Genomic DNA, 15,953 nt, shown 5'->3' with positions numbered 1-15,953 from the left:
GGTTTCTTTATTTATGTCATATATATTTACATCGCAGTAGTAATAAAAAAAATACATCAATCGTGTCATCAAGGAGAACGTGTGCTGCAGGGCCGTGGACGACAAATACGAGAAAGACTTCTACCAACAACCGAAGATGCGGTCCTATAAACTTGATCATTTCTGTCGTCTCATCATCACCGCCTTCACCCCCACCCTCCTACTCGTCTCCATCTCCATCATCGTCATCATGTTTGTCTTTGTCTTTGCCTTCATATCTATCGCCTTCCTCCATGCTCAAGTGCGATGTTGTCCTAGCCTCTCATCATGTATCCTCTACTCCACCAACAAACGGTTGCACTGATGACCCACCATAATAAAACAATATTGTTGACAGTGTTTGTGTCACTACCGGCATGTAATTGTAAAGTGCTATAAAACCCGAATGAGTCGACATTGACCCTGCACTAACATCGACTACTGAATTGGCATCTATATCGGTGTCGTCATCTGTGACGGTGCATGCATCAGCATCTGGCCTAACATTTGGGTCGGCATCAATGTTAGCATGAAGGTGTAGAATGTGGGGGACGTCAAAGCCTCGAAATATGTACCTGTGGGAACAAAAAGATCGGGAATGTGTAGCGGTGGTGCATAGTGTGGTACTTGTGAAAAAATCATGGGGTTAGTGAAATGAATAGAAATAAGTGGAGTAAAATGACAAGAATATTGCGTAGACATAGGCGGCGTTGTTTCGAGCAGAGTCGATGACAAACCCATCGTACAACCACGTCTGGCCCTACACTGTTGTTGGGGGCGGTCACCGTTCCCTCTTCTAATAAAGTTGCCTATTTCCACCTCCACCAATAGCAGATACGTCTTACTGTCAACTTTGAACCACAGTAAGTACTTCAAACAGGTCGTCATGTACGCTGAGAAAAATGGTTCGCGGATGGGTAAGAATTCCATCCTATGATTCCAAGCCTCAATGTAGACCTTGTGAACCTCTCACCAATCCTCGTCGTTTTTCCCCTGTATATCTACACTGTGTAGCTCCTTCAAGTCTCATGGTGGTGACAGAATTTGTTGCCTCCACTCAAACTATCACATCACCTGGTCTAATTCTTGTATTTCTACCGTTGCATACATTATCAACAACACCTTCATATCCCATATCCTTCAATTGGCCAACACTTCAGGCAAGATACAATATATGATATCGATGTCGGCGTACGACATCCATTCAAATTGGAATGCACAATTGTAAATTTCATTATTTACAAAATTTTATTTTACAAATCATTGCGTAATTAATATAGTTTCGAAAGAATAAGCAACTAATATTGGCTTCCGAGCATTGATCTAATAACATCCTACTATCTTCCAACTCCTCGATTAGTCCCACATAACTCAGCCTCAAATTCCACTTGTAAAAGCGATTTATTAGTTCAAACATATAATAAATAAAAATTTTATTATATAAACTACATATTCATTAATAAATGATTTTTACCTTGTCACCAACAAAAATATGTATAGGTCGTTCGTTCGAGGACGTAGAAATGGTAGCCGCCAGTAAGCCCACGACTGCAGCAAGAGTAGCCAATCACTGATTGAATTCTTATCTAGTTCTATGGCTCGACACAACTCCCAGTATAACATGGCCAACACGGCTGATCCTAAACTTAGTTTCCTACATTCTTTGAAGTTTACTAGGTGTAATAGCCACCTTACGTGCACCAAAATTTAATATTTATCGGGCATTAAAATACTTTCGATTAACTGAATGATGATTGCTCGAGCGTATTATTGCGGAGGAAGCTTTTTGAAATCTTTCTCCAACCAATTCGTCGATATTTGACCACCTTTAAACTTGTTTAAGATCGTCCCTAATAATGTCACAAAGAAATTCTCTTTATTGGGAACGATCACTGCTCCTGTGACGACTAGCCCATCTACCGGCAGATCGAATTGTAACACCATATCCTCTAGTGTGATTATACACTTGCTGCATAGAAAATGGAAAGTGTATGTCTCGAGCCTCCATCTTTCCACCAACGTGTTGATGAGTTTAGGATCGAGTTTACAGCCCTCTAGCATCTAAGACATATGTAAGGATCCTTTCTCTTGCAAGTAACCACGAATTTTGGTGATTGGAGGCTTTACCAAATTATGTATGAACGCCTCCAAAACATGATCATCTGCCTATTTATAACGAAAAAATATTTTTAAATTAAAAAACAATTTAAATTAACTTAATAAAAAATAACGAAAATTAAAATTTCAACTTACCATTACTGCTTTAGCGGCGAAAATGTGATTGTCGTCGAATTGAATTAGAGAGGTTGTCATTCATGAAAATATAATCCGAACGAATAAAACACGGAATAATTAAAAAAAACTAATTTTTTTAAAAGAGAAAATCAAAAAATTTAGAATAGGAACTTGAGAAAATTGAGAGACTTGTTAGAGTTAGGAGATTAGGAACAATTGAGAGAATAGGATGTGAGTGAAAAAAAAAATTTAGAGGTCTTTATGGGTAAAAAAATTTTGACCGTTGCCCCTATTTTTAATTTTTTTACCGTTACACGGCCAACGTTCAAAATGTTGTTAGATTTGACCGTTGGGGAAAGCGCGGCCAGCTAGACGCGCTTTTTGTTTCTCTCTAAAAACGATTTATTTTCCTAAATTTTTAAAAAAAAAAGAGCTTATAAGCCTAATTAAAAAAAAAACAGTGGCATATATGGTTAATTTCCCCCATATCCGTTATATGGTTCATGAAAATTATTTTTTTTGGAGATATGTAATTGCCCCTTCCAACAGTATTGTTTCCAATATTATTTAAATTATAATAAATTAATATTAAAATTCAAACCTTGATAATTTTTTGCGTTGTTTTAATATTAAATATTTTTAAAATTAAATAACATTAATATGTTAGTTAAATATTTTTTAAAATGTTTTAAAATTAAATAACATTAATATAATTAGTTAAATATTTTTAAAAATATTTTATAATTATATAATTTTTATTTATTAAAAGATTAAATTAAAATAAAATATTTTAAAATTAATAAACACAACACCCTAAACTATTTATATACGTACTTATTTTCGTGTACAATAAGTTCAGATTTTTACGAGGTATGTGAGCACAAAACCGGTGGCGTCCCCTGGCATCTTAATGAACATCAACATCACTAGCATTTGATTCCACTCAAAAGGTGGATTTCCATTGCAAATCTTTCCATACGAGGGAGGACCCAAAATAAAATAAAAATGATAAGCATTTTTAGTTGAAACTTTCCGTTTAAAAAAAAAATCGATGTTAAGATAAATCTCTAACTTTTACTTATTTTATTATTTTGGTTTTTATTTTTATTTTATCATTTTGACCCTTAACTTTAAAATTTAAGTCAAATTTTTACTTTTGACAGAAAAACTAACTGAATTGTTAACATTTTAACAATATTGACATAATAACTAATGTGATATTTTACATATGCTTTACTACTAATATGAATAAATTTTCTAAAAGTTATTATAAACTCTTTGAAATTTGTTGATTTTAAAATATCTTTTATTAACTTTTATTTTATTTTTTATGAATTAAACGTGGTCACATCAATTTTGTTATAATTTTAGCAGTTCAATTAATTTTTTTGTCAAAAATAAAGCAATTTGACTAAAATTTAAAAGTTGAGTGTCAAAACAACCCAAAAAAGAAAGAATAAGGATCAAAATGATAAAATGAGTGAAGGTTATGGGTTAAATTGAATTTAAATTTTATTATTTTGAAACTAAATAAATGTGGGTGAGGCAAGAAGTTTAATTTTTGTTAAGGGTTAACAAATATTTGATGAATTGAACTAATTTAAAAAATATTATAAAATTATATTTAAAAAACATTATAATCAATGTTGTTAGAAGGAAGAGTAAGGTTATTCAGTCTAAAATAAAATAAAAGAATAAATTTGTAGTTACTTGATAATTGTCTACTTTTTATGTAAAAATAACTGCTAAAGTTCAATTATTCAAATTTGCAGTAGGCGACAGATCTTGTGACCGTTTGAAATTTGAATTCAAAAAAAATACCTGTAACCTAATACACCCAGCTCTGACTTATGCTTTCAATGGGGTTGAAAGACCAAAACCCCCCGAACCATGGTATTTTCACGTGTCGTTTTTTAAATTGAACAAGGACCAAAAATTAAAATGAAGTGGCCCCCACATTTTACGCTCCTAACGATTATCGAGTGGAAGCAACGGCCAGGATGTTTGGACATTTCAAATCACCCCATTTCCCCGCCTCAAAAGGATGTTCAAGAAAAATATAAAAATGGAAACCACGGCTTTCTTTGCTACTCTCTTTCCAACAAAGAAAGCTGCAATATGTCGACGCAAAATGGTAATCGGCGATCGTCGTTTTCCTCCTCTACGACGTCGTCTTTGGCCAAACGACATGCATCGTCCTCGGATAACGTCGGAAAAGTCATGGCTTCTATGCCTAAAAAGAGAGTCCCTCTTAGTAACATTTCTAACCAGAAGAACACCTCAAGAAGCTCCGTTTCGGCTTCTTCTTTGGTGGGTCTTATGCTCTTCTCTCTTTTCTTGTTTCTTGTTCATTGTTTACGGATTTTTGTTTTAAGAGGCAATGTAGGAGTTACATTGTTCTTTGAATTTGATGGGGACTTCAAAGTTATGTCAAGAACTTGATTTTACGTTAATTAAAAAGAACTATGAGCAGACCAATTTTGGGTTGCCTTTATTTCATTTTCTAAGTAATTTTTAGTCAGGTAAAGAATTTTGAGCAGCAAATTTGATATTTCTTGTAATTTGTAGTCATAATGTTTTTTTTTTTCTTTTACAAATTTGCAACTCTTTTGATTTCTTATTACGCATTTTAGTTACATTGTAATCCAATTGAAAACAGTGCTTAGCATCTGTGTCTGTTCATATTTTAACGCCTTTAACGCTATGTCTCATATTGATAATATTCTTGGGGTGCTTCAGCTTTTGATTCTTGATTTTTGAATTTGAAGGTACCATGTTCAAACAAAGTCCCCAAGACCAGGAAGACAATGCCTGATAACAATAATGTAGGTTTTTCAGGGCATGTTTTACCTTCAACACATGTACAACCCGGTTCAGTTCCGCCTCCCAAGGTTGTCACATCTTTTCCAAGAGGAAATGAAGTGGCCTTGCCCCCTCCTCCTGCTACTATCTCCACCATCCCTCCTCCACCATCTACCATGGAGGTTTCGCCTAGCAAATCAGATGGCTTATCAGTTTCCATGGACGAGACAATGTCTACCTGTGATTCTTTCAAAAGTCCTGAAGTTGAATATATGGACAATCATGATGTTACGGCTGTTGATTCGATTGAACGAAAGACGTTCAGAAATCTCTACATTTCGGACCATGTTGAAGCACCAGGTTCAGTATCCAGTGCAAAAAGAAAGCTAGTTTCTAAACAATTGCCTTGGTTAAACAATCATTTCTTACTGTTGTACTTGCAGGGAATATATGCAATAGAGATGCAGTTGCAGAGATGGAAATGGATGATAAGATAATTGATGTTGATGACAATTACATGGATCCACAGCTTTGCGCAACATTTGCTTGTGATATTTACAAGCACCTACGTGCATCTGAGGTTTGTCCTGATTGGATTGGAAAGCTCTGGCTGTGGTTCTCGTTCTTATTTGTGTGCCTGTATAGGTCTGTCATCTTGGATTTCTCCTAAACTTATTTCTGCTGGTTTTCAGGTGAAGAAAAGACCTTCCACTGACTTCATGGAGAGAATTCAGAAAGACATAAATTCCAACATGCGTGCAATTCTAATTGATTGGCTTGTAGAAGTAAATTTTCTGTCTGCTTATAAAGTTTATGTTTATTTAGAATCCAATACACATGAGAAATAAAGAGTCCGAACAACATAGACTCTTTGCTATCACCTTATTTAAGTCTAGACTTTCAATTTTTACTTGCAGGTGGCTGAAGAGTACAGGCTTGTACCAGATACATTATATTTGACAGTGAACTACATAGATCGGTATCTTTCAGGGAATATGATGAACAGGCAACGCCTACAGTTGCTTGGTGTTGCCTGCATGATGATTGCAGCGTAAGAAAAACGACATTCCCTTATTTTGTTTCTTTACTTTTTTCATCTGCAAGATGTTTCCATGGATGGATACAATGTTAACATTACAGTGTTCAATTCCATCAGAAAATATGAGGAGATTTGCGCTCCTCAGGTGGAGGAGTTCTGCTACATCACTGATAATACATATTTCAAAGAGGAGGTTATAGAAATGGAATCTTCTGTTTTGAATTACTTGAAGTTTGAAATGACTGCCCCAACAGCTAAATGTTTCTTAAGGTAAAATTGCCAAAAGCTCATCATTATTGAATGTACAAGTTTCCCTTCCTTGTATTAACTAGTGCTCATTGATAATATGCCATTTCGTTTTCAGACGGTTTGTTCGAGCTGCTCAAGGGATCATTGAGGTAATTTGTCTTTGGGTTATCATTGCTTCATCATTTGGCTCCCGCTTTGTTATATTCAAAATAACATTCCTGTGGTGGTTTGTGATTAGGTTCCATTAATGCAATTAGAGTGCATGGCCAACTATATCACTGAACTCTCTCTCCTAGAGTACAGTATGCTTTGTCATCCTCCATCACTTATCGCTGCTTCTGCAATTTTCCTGGCCAAATTCATTCTTCTTCCTTCGAAGAAACCTTGGGTATGTCCATGCAACATCTTCAAAGAGCACATATGACTATTTTTTTACCCGGACTGATACGAATATATATCATTTCCTAATATGTATTAGATACATGTATTTTGGAAAAAAGTAAAAGAGCCTGAATATATATGATATATTCAGTCTAATCTCCATCTATTATGGTGTACAGAATTCAACCTTGCAGCATTACACTCTTTACAAGCCATCTGATCTATGTGACTGTGTTAAGGATCTTCATAGATTATGCTGTAACAACAACTCTACTTTGCCAGCAATCAGGGAGAAATACAATCAACATAAGGTAAACAACTGATTGATTGAACAAATGACATTTAAAAAAAAACATAAAAAAAGAAGAGAGAAATTGTTTATTTTTTATAGCTGAAATGTGAATTTGATATCTGAAGCTTCGGTATTATGTTTTTGGATCAGTATAAGTGTGTGGCAAAGAAGAATTGGCCTCCTTCAATACCTTCAGAATTCTTCCAAAATTGAAAGCAAAGCAATTCGACAGCATCAGACGCTAATGTTCCAATACTTTGTTGGATTAACTGTTGCTAATATCTCTCTGTCTGTCATAATCTATATCACTGTTAGATGCACACTAAGTAGGATCTTCCAAGTGTATGATGACCTTCAAATTTTAGTCTAGTGTAATTGTTCATTTTAGTAATGGACGCCACGTGGCAAAATATAGCCATGTATAATTTTGCTATACGTAGTAATATATTTTTGTTTATTATTATTATTTTTGAAATTGTGTTGATTCTACTTTTATTTCTTTTTCCTTCTCAAATCTTGTACGATTCTGTAAATCAGACTCAAGAATCCACGTGAGCATTGTTGATGTATGAGTGAAGTTGTATTGGGACTTTGGGTTGCCCAAATCTGGATCCTGTGGCTGCTTGTCATGATGTTCCCTATTTGTCAGGGACGTTCTTAACATATTTTCTTGTATTTTGGCTGAACACCCTTATCGTCATGTGACTTCTTTTCGGTTAACAGTTGAGCTTTGTGCATTAGAGAGTCTGAGCTGATGTGGGCCTTTTGTCTATTGGATTTAGAACTCCTTTAGACCTTGCCATGAGCTTTGTTATGGATGTTAGTCAATTAGTGTGGGTGGGTGTGGCAAGTATTTGAAGTCGCATAATTCGGATTATGTGGGTAATAATGAGATCTCCTTTCAATTCGATTTCATGAGATTTAAAATAATTCAAGGTTTGGAATTAAATGTCAAAAGAAGTAAGGTCAATCATGTCACATTGAATTTTGGAAATAAGCACAGTAAAATTTTGAAAAATGTGAGGTAACTTTTTAAGTAGGTAACCAATAAGAGTAAAAATAAAAATATATTAAATATTAAATATAAAATATAATTAATAACAGTCAAACCTTTCACGTTAGTTTTTCATTTTGGAATAATTATAGTCTTTCTTTTTGTTTTTGGTGATAAAAAACAAAAGAAATTAAATCAAACTACTAAAATCACAAAAGCCACTAGCTCTATCACATTGTAAAATTTTTAAAAATTCCAAAAGAGCTTCAGTGAACACCAGTATATCTACTTTCTTATTCGGCGCCGTCTACAATTAGATTACTCTCTCTCTCTATCGACATGTCTTATATACCACTATCTTATATGTTATAATATCTAAGTGATCCTCCTAATTAAAGTGAAATTCAAAACAATTAAAACACTTTCTCGAATTGCTTTAATCACCTCTAGATTGTCAGATTGGATCAACATCCTATCACATCCTTGACTTTGTAATAGAAGTCCCCATCCAAGATATCCCAAAGTATGACATCAAATACTAAACAAATTCCTAATGGACGAGCATAACCGAGGATCCACACCCCTCTCTGATCACGTATAACTCCTCCGGTAGACAAAGACCTTACATTAGGCTTAACGGAACCATCATAATTTAAGACAAGCCAATTATTTAACAAAGGATTATCTAGAACAGCAACAAACTACTGATCTGATTCTTCCTTACGAGCCAAAAGATACTGCTTAGCTCAATTAATAGAAACGTTTATGATTTTAGAAGAGTTCCAAGAAAATCCTTGGAAAATGAAACAATTTAAGTTCTTCCAAAAATTGCCATGCAAGCAGACCAAAGAGGCTTGACCAACTAGTGTCATCGTTGGAAAACAATAAGTTAGACTTAAATTAAAAATTAACTAGTCAAGTAACTCACATGAAAAGAATTTGATTTGTTGACTGTGTGGAACAACCTGTAGCCAAACATCCTTCGCAACAGAGCAATCTCTAAGCACATGCAGAACATTTTCAGAATGATGTCTATAACACCCCAAACCCGGCCTAGAGGTTATGGCCGAATTTGGAAAGCTACACTAGCCATTGGAATGGCCCAGAAAATCTTTCTTAGCTTTCAGACATACTTTTTAAACCATTTGCGTAAATTGTTCAAAACTTGTGAAAACGAAAATTTTAGAAATCAATATTTTTGGTACTTTATGTATTTGTAAAAGTTTGATCACCATTCAAAACTTTCATAATTTTAATCATATTTCAAAAGCATTCGTTTATTTATTCAAATCTAAAGAGCTTGGTTATTCATCATTATTTGGGAAAAACATGTTAACATCAGAAATCAAATATCTTTAGAAATCTCATTTGTAAGCATTTGTAATTTTGTTTACTAAGTCTAATTTTATTAAAAACTCATTTATCAGAATTGTAGCGGAAAAATGTAATATTGACATATTTTTATAAAAATCGCAATGCGAAATTTTTGCTAAAACCCTATTTTGTTAAAAATCAATATTCCATGTGAATTCAATAAAATATCAATAGACAATTTTAAACCTCAATAACTAAGTCATATTTTTGTCTAAAACTCATTTGTATTATTGAAGCGAAAGAGAGTGATTTTGTCAAGTTTTAATAAAACCAAGTTTCATGCATAATCTTATCAAATACTTATTTATGCAGTTTTTAAAACTTGATGCCATGCAAGCAATTCACATAAATCAGAACGAAAATCCCCAAAGTAATGTCTCATACCACAGTTCATACTCAAACTTATTACATTCCAAAAATAACAAAATATCAAAAATAACTTTAATTACTTTAATTTAAAAAGAATTTTGAGAAACTCCTCCAAATTTTCATCAACGAATCCTAACCTTGGGATCATCTGTAAAATCAGAAAACTATAAGAGGGTGAGCTATAAAGCTTAGTGTGAGTCTTAACTCAAGTATTAAGCAAAAATTTAGTATACAAATAAAATATTATAGTGAATTTATACAGTTTAATTCCACAAAGTCGTAACTTGGGTGACATACCTAGAAATCAAAAACATACATTTCATAAAAATAACAGAATTTATACATAACAACACAATTTCATAGATTGCAATATGCATGAGGATGTCAATGCAGAGGTATTCAAAAATCGGTGCAAGTTTTTCAGAAAATGTTTCTACCCAACTCTGCTACACTCTAGAACCGAGTTCCCAAAACTCGTCCATCCAAAACACTCCAATTTGTGGACGAAGCCACCAATAATGCAGACAAACTGCCAGTAATGTGGAAAAGCTACCAGTAGTGCAGATAAACTACTAGTATTGCGGACAAGTCACCAGTATAAACTGTCAGTAATGCAAATAAGTTGCCAGTATTGTGGACAAGCCACCAGTATGCAGATAAACTGCAGTACTTCCTCTTTGTACAATGTATGTGATATGGCCACAATAAACATATTTTCACTTTGTTACAGAATAACACTTTAGGCATGTAAATCATTCTCATCGAATCATTTAACACTTTGTATACATAGGCATGTTTTGACATGCAAATCATATATTATCATGATGGATCAAAAGATTTCATTTTAACAGTCATGAATAATCATTTATGCATAATATCACATAACATGAGAATGAGAACAACATGTTTTTCAAATTAGCGATAAACGTAACCACACAACATATTTTCATCAATTAGTTGGTTTGGAATAACTTACTTGTATTATCCATTTTGACAGATTTAACCTCCCATTTTAGAATACTTAGAGTATTCACATAAAACAAAAATCAAGTAATAATGTTTTTATTTAGGCATTTTAACAATAAATATATCTGGTTTTAAGTTAGACCCACATCTGACAGTAGATTCGACGTGAAACTCTACTCTAAAGAACGTCCACACTCGGATCTTAACCAAATATATTACTGATTTGAATATAAAATAATGATTTATCATTAGGGTGTCATTTTTAAGAATTCTATTAATAATAACTAAATTAGTCTAGATTTCTAACGTATACTTGCACTGATTAGCTTGAAATTGTTATTCACTTCCCAAGTTAGGGGTGTTTCGTGTTGATAACAATTGTCTCTTCATCAAAATGAATAAGGTACAAGGAATTAAAATAGAAGGAAAGTACATCCTATTTCCCATAATACAATTGGCCAGAAGAGGATAAGAAATAAATGATGGTTTTTAATCGACCACTATACTTACTCTATATTGATTAAAATGATAGGGTTGGAGGATTATCGTGATCTTAAATCAGAGAGGAAAAATTGAGTCTAGAGAAAAATAGTCACCTGAAAAAGTGAGCCATTAAGAACAACATTTAAAAAAAAACCAAATCTAATTGAAATAGATGATATAGGATTTTTTATCACTATAAGAACGATGATGATCAAAAAATGGTGAAGAAAAGATAAAGAATCACCAAAGTTGGTGGAGGTGCAACGGTGCATCAACGGTAGTGGCTATCCAGTTCGAATCTGACAGAGGAGGAGGGAGGAAGGGTGTTGCGACACTAGAGGGGAGAATGAGAAATTAGAAAGGAAGAAAAGTATTGAAGTAGAGAGAAAGAGATAGTATGATTGATGGTGGTACAAGGTGGTGGCCATAGTAGTCAATGGTGGTGCAAAAGGGTGACAATGTACCAAGCGGGTGGGAGCAGCACGGACAATAAGGAGGTTTGATGGTGTGGTGATGGTGGTTCGAGTGACAATTGAGTGGTGGAGAAGAGAAGTATTAGTGCAAGGGTAGTGGAAGGGTGGCTAAAACAAAGAAAAATGGTGAGAAAGGGAGGAGCAAAAGAGAGGGGAGGCAATATGGAAAGGAAAGATAAAAAGATGAACATTAAAGTTGTATTTCATCTTATCAAGATTCAATGTACAACATACAAGGTAAGGGTGAGGAAAATTGTAACAGTCTGATTTTAGGTGTAGTAGAACAGTGGTTTCGAGACCACAAATCCAACACAATAAAATTTATTTTTATTATATTTTTATGGCCTAAAGTTTCACAAAATGATTTGGTAAAAATTTCGTTCGAAAATTTCAACGTTTGGGCACTTAATTTAGTCAAAAGGACTAAATTATAAAAAGTGCAAAACTTAAGTTCTAGAAGCTAAAGGTGTCTAATTGCTATGAAATTTTAAATTGGAGGTCCTTAAAAGGTAATTAGACCATTGGTTAATTTGTTGGACAAAAATGGACATGAAATAGGTGAAATAGAATATTTTTAAGTTAGGGGAATTTTGGTCATATAGTAGTTAAATGATTTAATAAACAAAATAAAAACCCAAAAAATTTTCCATCTTCCTCCTTGGCCATAATTTGCAAGAGGAAACCATGGCTAGGGTTTTTAAAGCTTTCAAGCTCGATTGTAAGTCTGTTCTAGCCCCGTTTTTAATGATTTTTACGTTTTTTAAATCCTCATAACAAGATCTATCTATTTCTACCACTAATTTGAGATATGGTTAAAGTATAAGGTTTTGAATCATGATGAATATGTGTGTATTTTTGTGTCTAATGGTAGAAAATACATGTTTATGGTTAGAGAAACGACTTTTACTAAGTGATTTTTGGTGAAAATGCCTAAAAGGACTAATTGTAAAAGTTATAAAATATATCATAAAAGTGTGATTAAATGAAAATTTTGGACTGCTATAAGTATAAAAGAGGTTCGGCTAGGCTTGGAAATCGAATAAATTGAATAAATTTCATTTTTCGAGCTTAGGGGCAAAAATGTAAATATGTTAAACTTTAGGGGAAAAATGTAATTTTTCTATAATATAATTTTTTGGGTCACATTGAATAATTTAACTAATAAGTGAGCTAAATTTGATATTATAGATAAAAAAAAAAAGATTCAGGCCTAGAACGAGGGAAAAACAAGTATTTGACGATTAGGTCATTTTCACCATTTTTTATATCGAGGTAAGTTTGTATGTGAATAATGCAATGCTACATTTATGTTTTAAATTGCTTTAGTATTATATGATTTATATGATTGACATTATGAGCAAGTTCGATAGTACCAAGATAACGAAGAAGTCCTGATTGAACCTTAGGAATAGATAGGATACAAATGTCATGACATTAGGGTTATATGTAATTTCGTGTAAGACCATATCTAGGATATGACATAAATATGTGATTTCGTGCAAGACCATGTCTGGGACATGGCATCGATATGAGATATCGTGTAAGACCATAGCTGGGCTATCGGCATCGATATGTGATCCCATGTAAGACCATATCCTGTGAAAGATTTCAAGCTTTGGGCTTGAAAATATGAATACGCATAATTAATGTGCATGTTACTATGAGGCTTAAAATGATTTGTTAATGATTATTATGGTATGTTATATTGGAGAGGTTACGATCGTTTGGCAAATGTTTAGATGTATTAAATTATGCTTATAAATTGAATGGGATAAGCATTGTGATTGAGTAAGTTATGTCTATGAAGATTTAATGATGTTTATGTTGTGTTATGTTACGTTAGTCGTATGACAAATGTATGACTATTGTTGCTTATTATTTGCATACGAACTTACTAAGCATTGTAGCTTACTCCCCTTCCTTCCCCAGTTCTTATAGGGTTGTATGCTAGCTTGAGTTGGAGGTCGCCGGAGATGTTATCACACTATCAAGCTATCATGTTGGGTAAATGAATGTAAACCTTTGAATCTATGGCATGTATAGAGACTTAGTCATTTTGTGTATGTGTCATTATGATATGGCCAAATGTATTGGCTTGTAATGATTAAGGATTTGATTTGGTATGTAGCCATATAAATTGGCTTATATCGGCTAATGAGTTGCAAGCATATTAATTACTCATATGCCTATGCCAATGTCATTGTGTGATGTGGTTTAGAATAGTTTGTTAATGAAATTAAACTAGATGATACATGTGGGAAGTTGTTATGTTGAAGGGTGATTGGGTATGTGTGGACTTGATAAAGTATGAAGGTAAGGAAATGATATGTTTAAGTCTTTATTTTTGATGTATAGGTTAAATTGGCCAATGAATGGCATGTAATATTCGATAATGACTAGCTATTGGAATGGCTAGTTATGGATATGCTTTGGTGTTTTGTATGTCTAAATGAAAGTTAATACAAAGAAATCATGAAAGAGTAAAATTAGTATTAAAATAGTTTTAGAAAATAGCAGTAGTATAACTTTGAAAAATCACCAAAAATTGTGGAAATTAAACTATAGGTTGAATAAAATATAAAATTAAATCCTATTGAGTCTAGTTTTAGATAAAAGAAACGGTGTAAGCAAAAGAATTTCATTTTATGAGATATTTGAATTTTTGTGAGATAAGGTCAGAATGATTTTGGGTTCCCCTATTCTGAATTTGGAAAATCATTAAAAATTTTATAAAAATATTTAGGGGTTAAAATTTATATTTTTAAATTCTTAATGAGTCTATTTTCAAGAGAAATAAACGAGAACATCATCGGAATCCCGTACTAAGAGATAATTAATTTTTAGTGAAGAAAGGTCGAAACTATCAAACAACAGAATAGGGATGAATTTGAAGATTAAATGTACTTATTGGATAAACCATAAATTCTGAAAATTTTATGGCAGGAAGATATTTGAGTCTAGTTTTGGAAAAATCAATTGGATCTTAATTTAGAATTCTGTAGCTCAAGATATAAATAATTTAGTGACTGTGACTCAAGTGGACAGTTTTGTTATGAATAATAAATAATTGTTTTGATATGTTTAAGCCTTGATTATGGTTGTGTTGGTTGCTTCATTGTGCCATGTTAAGTGCCATTGAAAGTGTGTATGTGAGTGTGCAAATGAGGGTGGAAAATGGCTTAGTAAATAGCCATTTTCTTGGCCATACGGGCAGAGACACGACTGTGTGTCTCAGTCATGTGAAGGACACAACCCCAGGACACGGGTGTGTGACTTAGCCATGTGACCCCAAATTGTATAAGACATCATAAACAAAGAGTTAGACATGGGTGCGTGTGATCACACGGCCTACCCACATGGGCGTGTGACCCTTGTTTTGATGAAAAATTTTCTGAGTTTTTCAAAATTTTCGATTTAGTCCTGAACCACTTCCAATGCATGTTTTGAGCCTCGTGGGCCCATATAAGGGACAATATGCATGTGTATGAATGATTTTAAATTGAATGAAAGTTTATGGCAAGGTTTTGTATGATTGGTTATGTTTAAGTCCCGTAATGCCTCGTGTCCTATCTCGGCGTTGGACACGGGTAAGGGGTGTTACAAAAATAGGCATGTTGAGGGGACAAAGGAGAAAAAAATAGATCAAGTTTGTAAGATATGGTATGTTTACTTGTCATGAAAAGAAGGAATCTTTACCCATGCATGAAAACTAGTTGGACGGCACGAGGGTGTTCACACTAGTTAATGTTGTTAAAAAATTTAAATAAAAATCATGAGAATGTGGGAAATTGAACATAGGACCTTTAGGAATTTATTTAAGCTTCTAACCACCAAGCCAACTTACTACCTTGTTCACACTCCAACAATATTTATTTTAAAACATGGTGTGACATTTGCTAAAGTTTGAAGCAAAATTGCACCACATAGAAGATAATGTGATGGAAGGGATTCGAACACAGATCATCAAGGAAATCTCCATCATTACTCAATCACTAGACTTGATATTTATTTATTGTCAACTAAGCAAAAGATCATCTAAAAAAATTCGGGTGTGACCACTATCGACTAACTTGATAACTTTTTGACGTACTATAGAAAAATAAAAATACCATGATAAACAATTGTAATGCATGTAATATTATTAATATGATGTATTTACCTATTTCAATTTTCTTTTACTCACAAATTAAACTATTTTTATTTAATTTCGTACATATTGCATTTGTGTTGTTATTACTAGTTTCAAACCTTATGTTCATTATTTATTCTACATTATTT

The 15,953-nt window shown here is 33.3% G+C and overlaps 1 protein-coding gene across 1 annotated transcript; it reads left to right on the top strand.

Annotated features, from left to right (window-relative positions):
* Positions 1-4,179: 4,179 nt before the first annotated feature.
* Positions 4,180-7,482, top strand: LOC108464532 (cyclin-A1-1-like). Its single transcript, XM_017764884.2, has 10 exons — positions 4,180-4,563; positions 5,022-5,415; positions 5,499-5,635; positions 5,748-5,840; positions 5,973-6,106; positions 6,212-6,364; positions 6,459-6,492; positions 6,582-6,731; positions 6,904-7,035; positions 7,167-7,482. Exons 1-10 carry the CDS (start codon positions 4,195-4,197, stop codon positions 7,227-7,229), a joined length of 1,659 nt encoding a protein of 552 aa, XP_017620373.2. The 5' UTR covers positions 4,180-4,194; the 3' UTR covers positions 7,230-7,482.
* Positions 7,483-15,953: the final 8,471 nt, after the last annotated feature.

Source organism: Gossypium arboreum, chromosome 2 (genome assembly GCF_025698485.1).
Source record: "Gossypium arboreum isolate Shixiya-1 chromosome 2, ASM2569848v2, whole genome shotgun sequence".
NCBI classification, from domain to species: domain Eukaryota; kingdom Viridiplantae; phylum Streptophyta; class Magnoliopsida; order Malvales; family Malvaceae; genus Gossypium; species Gossypium arboreum.
Note: the sequence above shows the minus strand (reverse complement) of the source record. Positions and strands in the feature narration are given on the sequence as shown.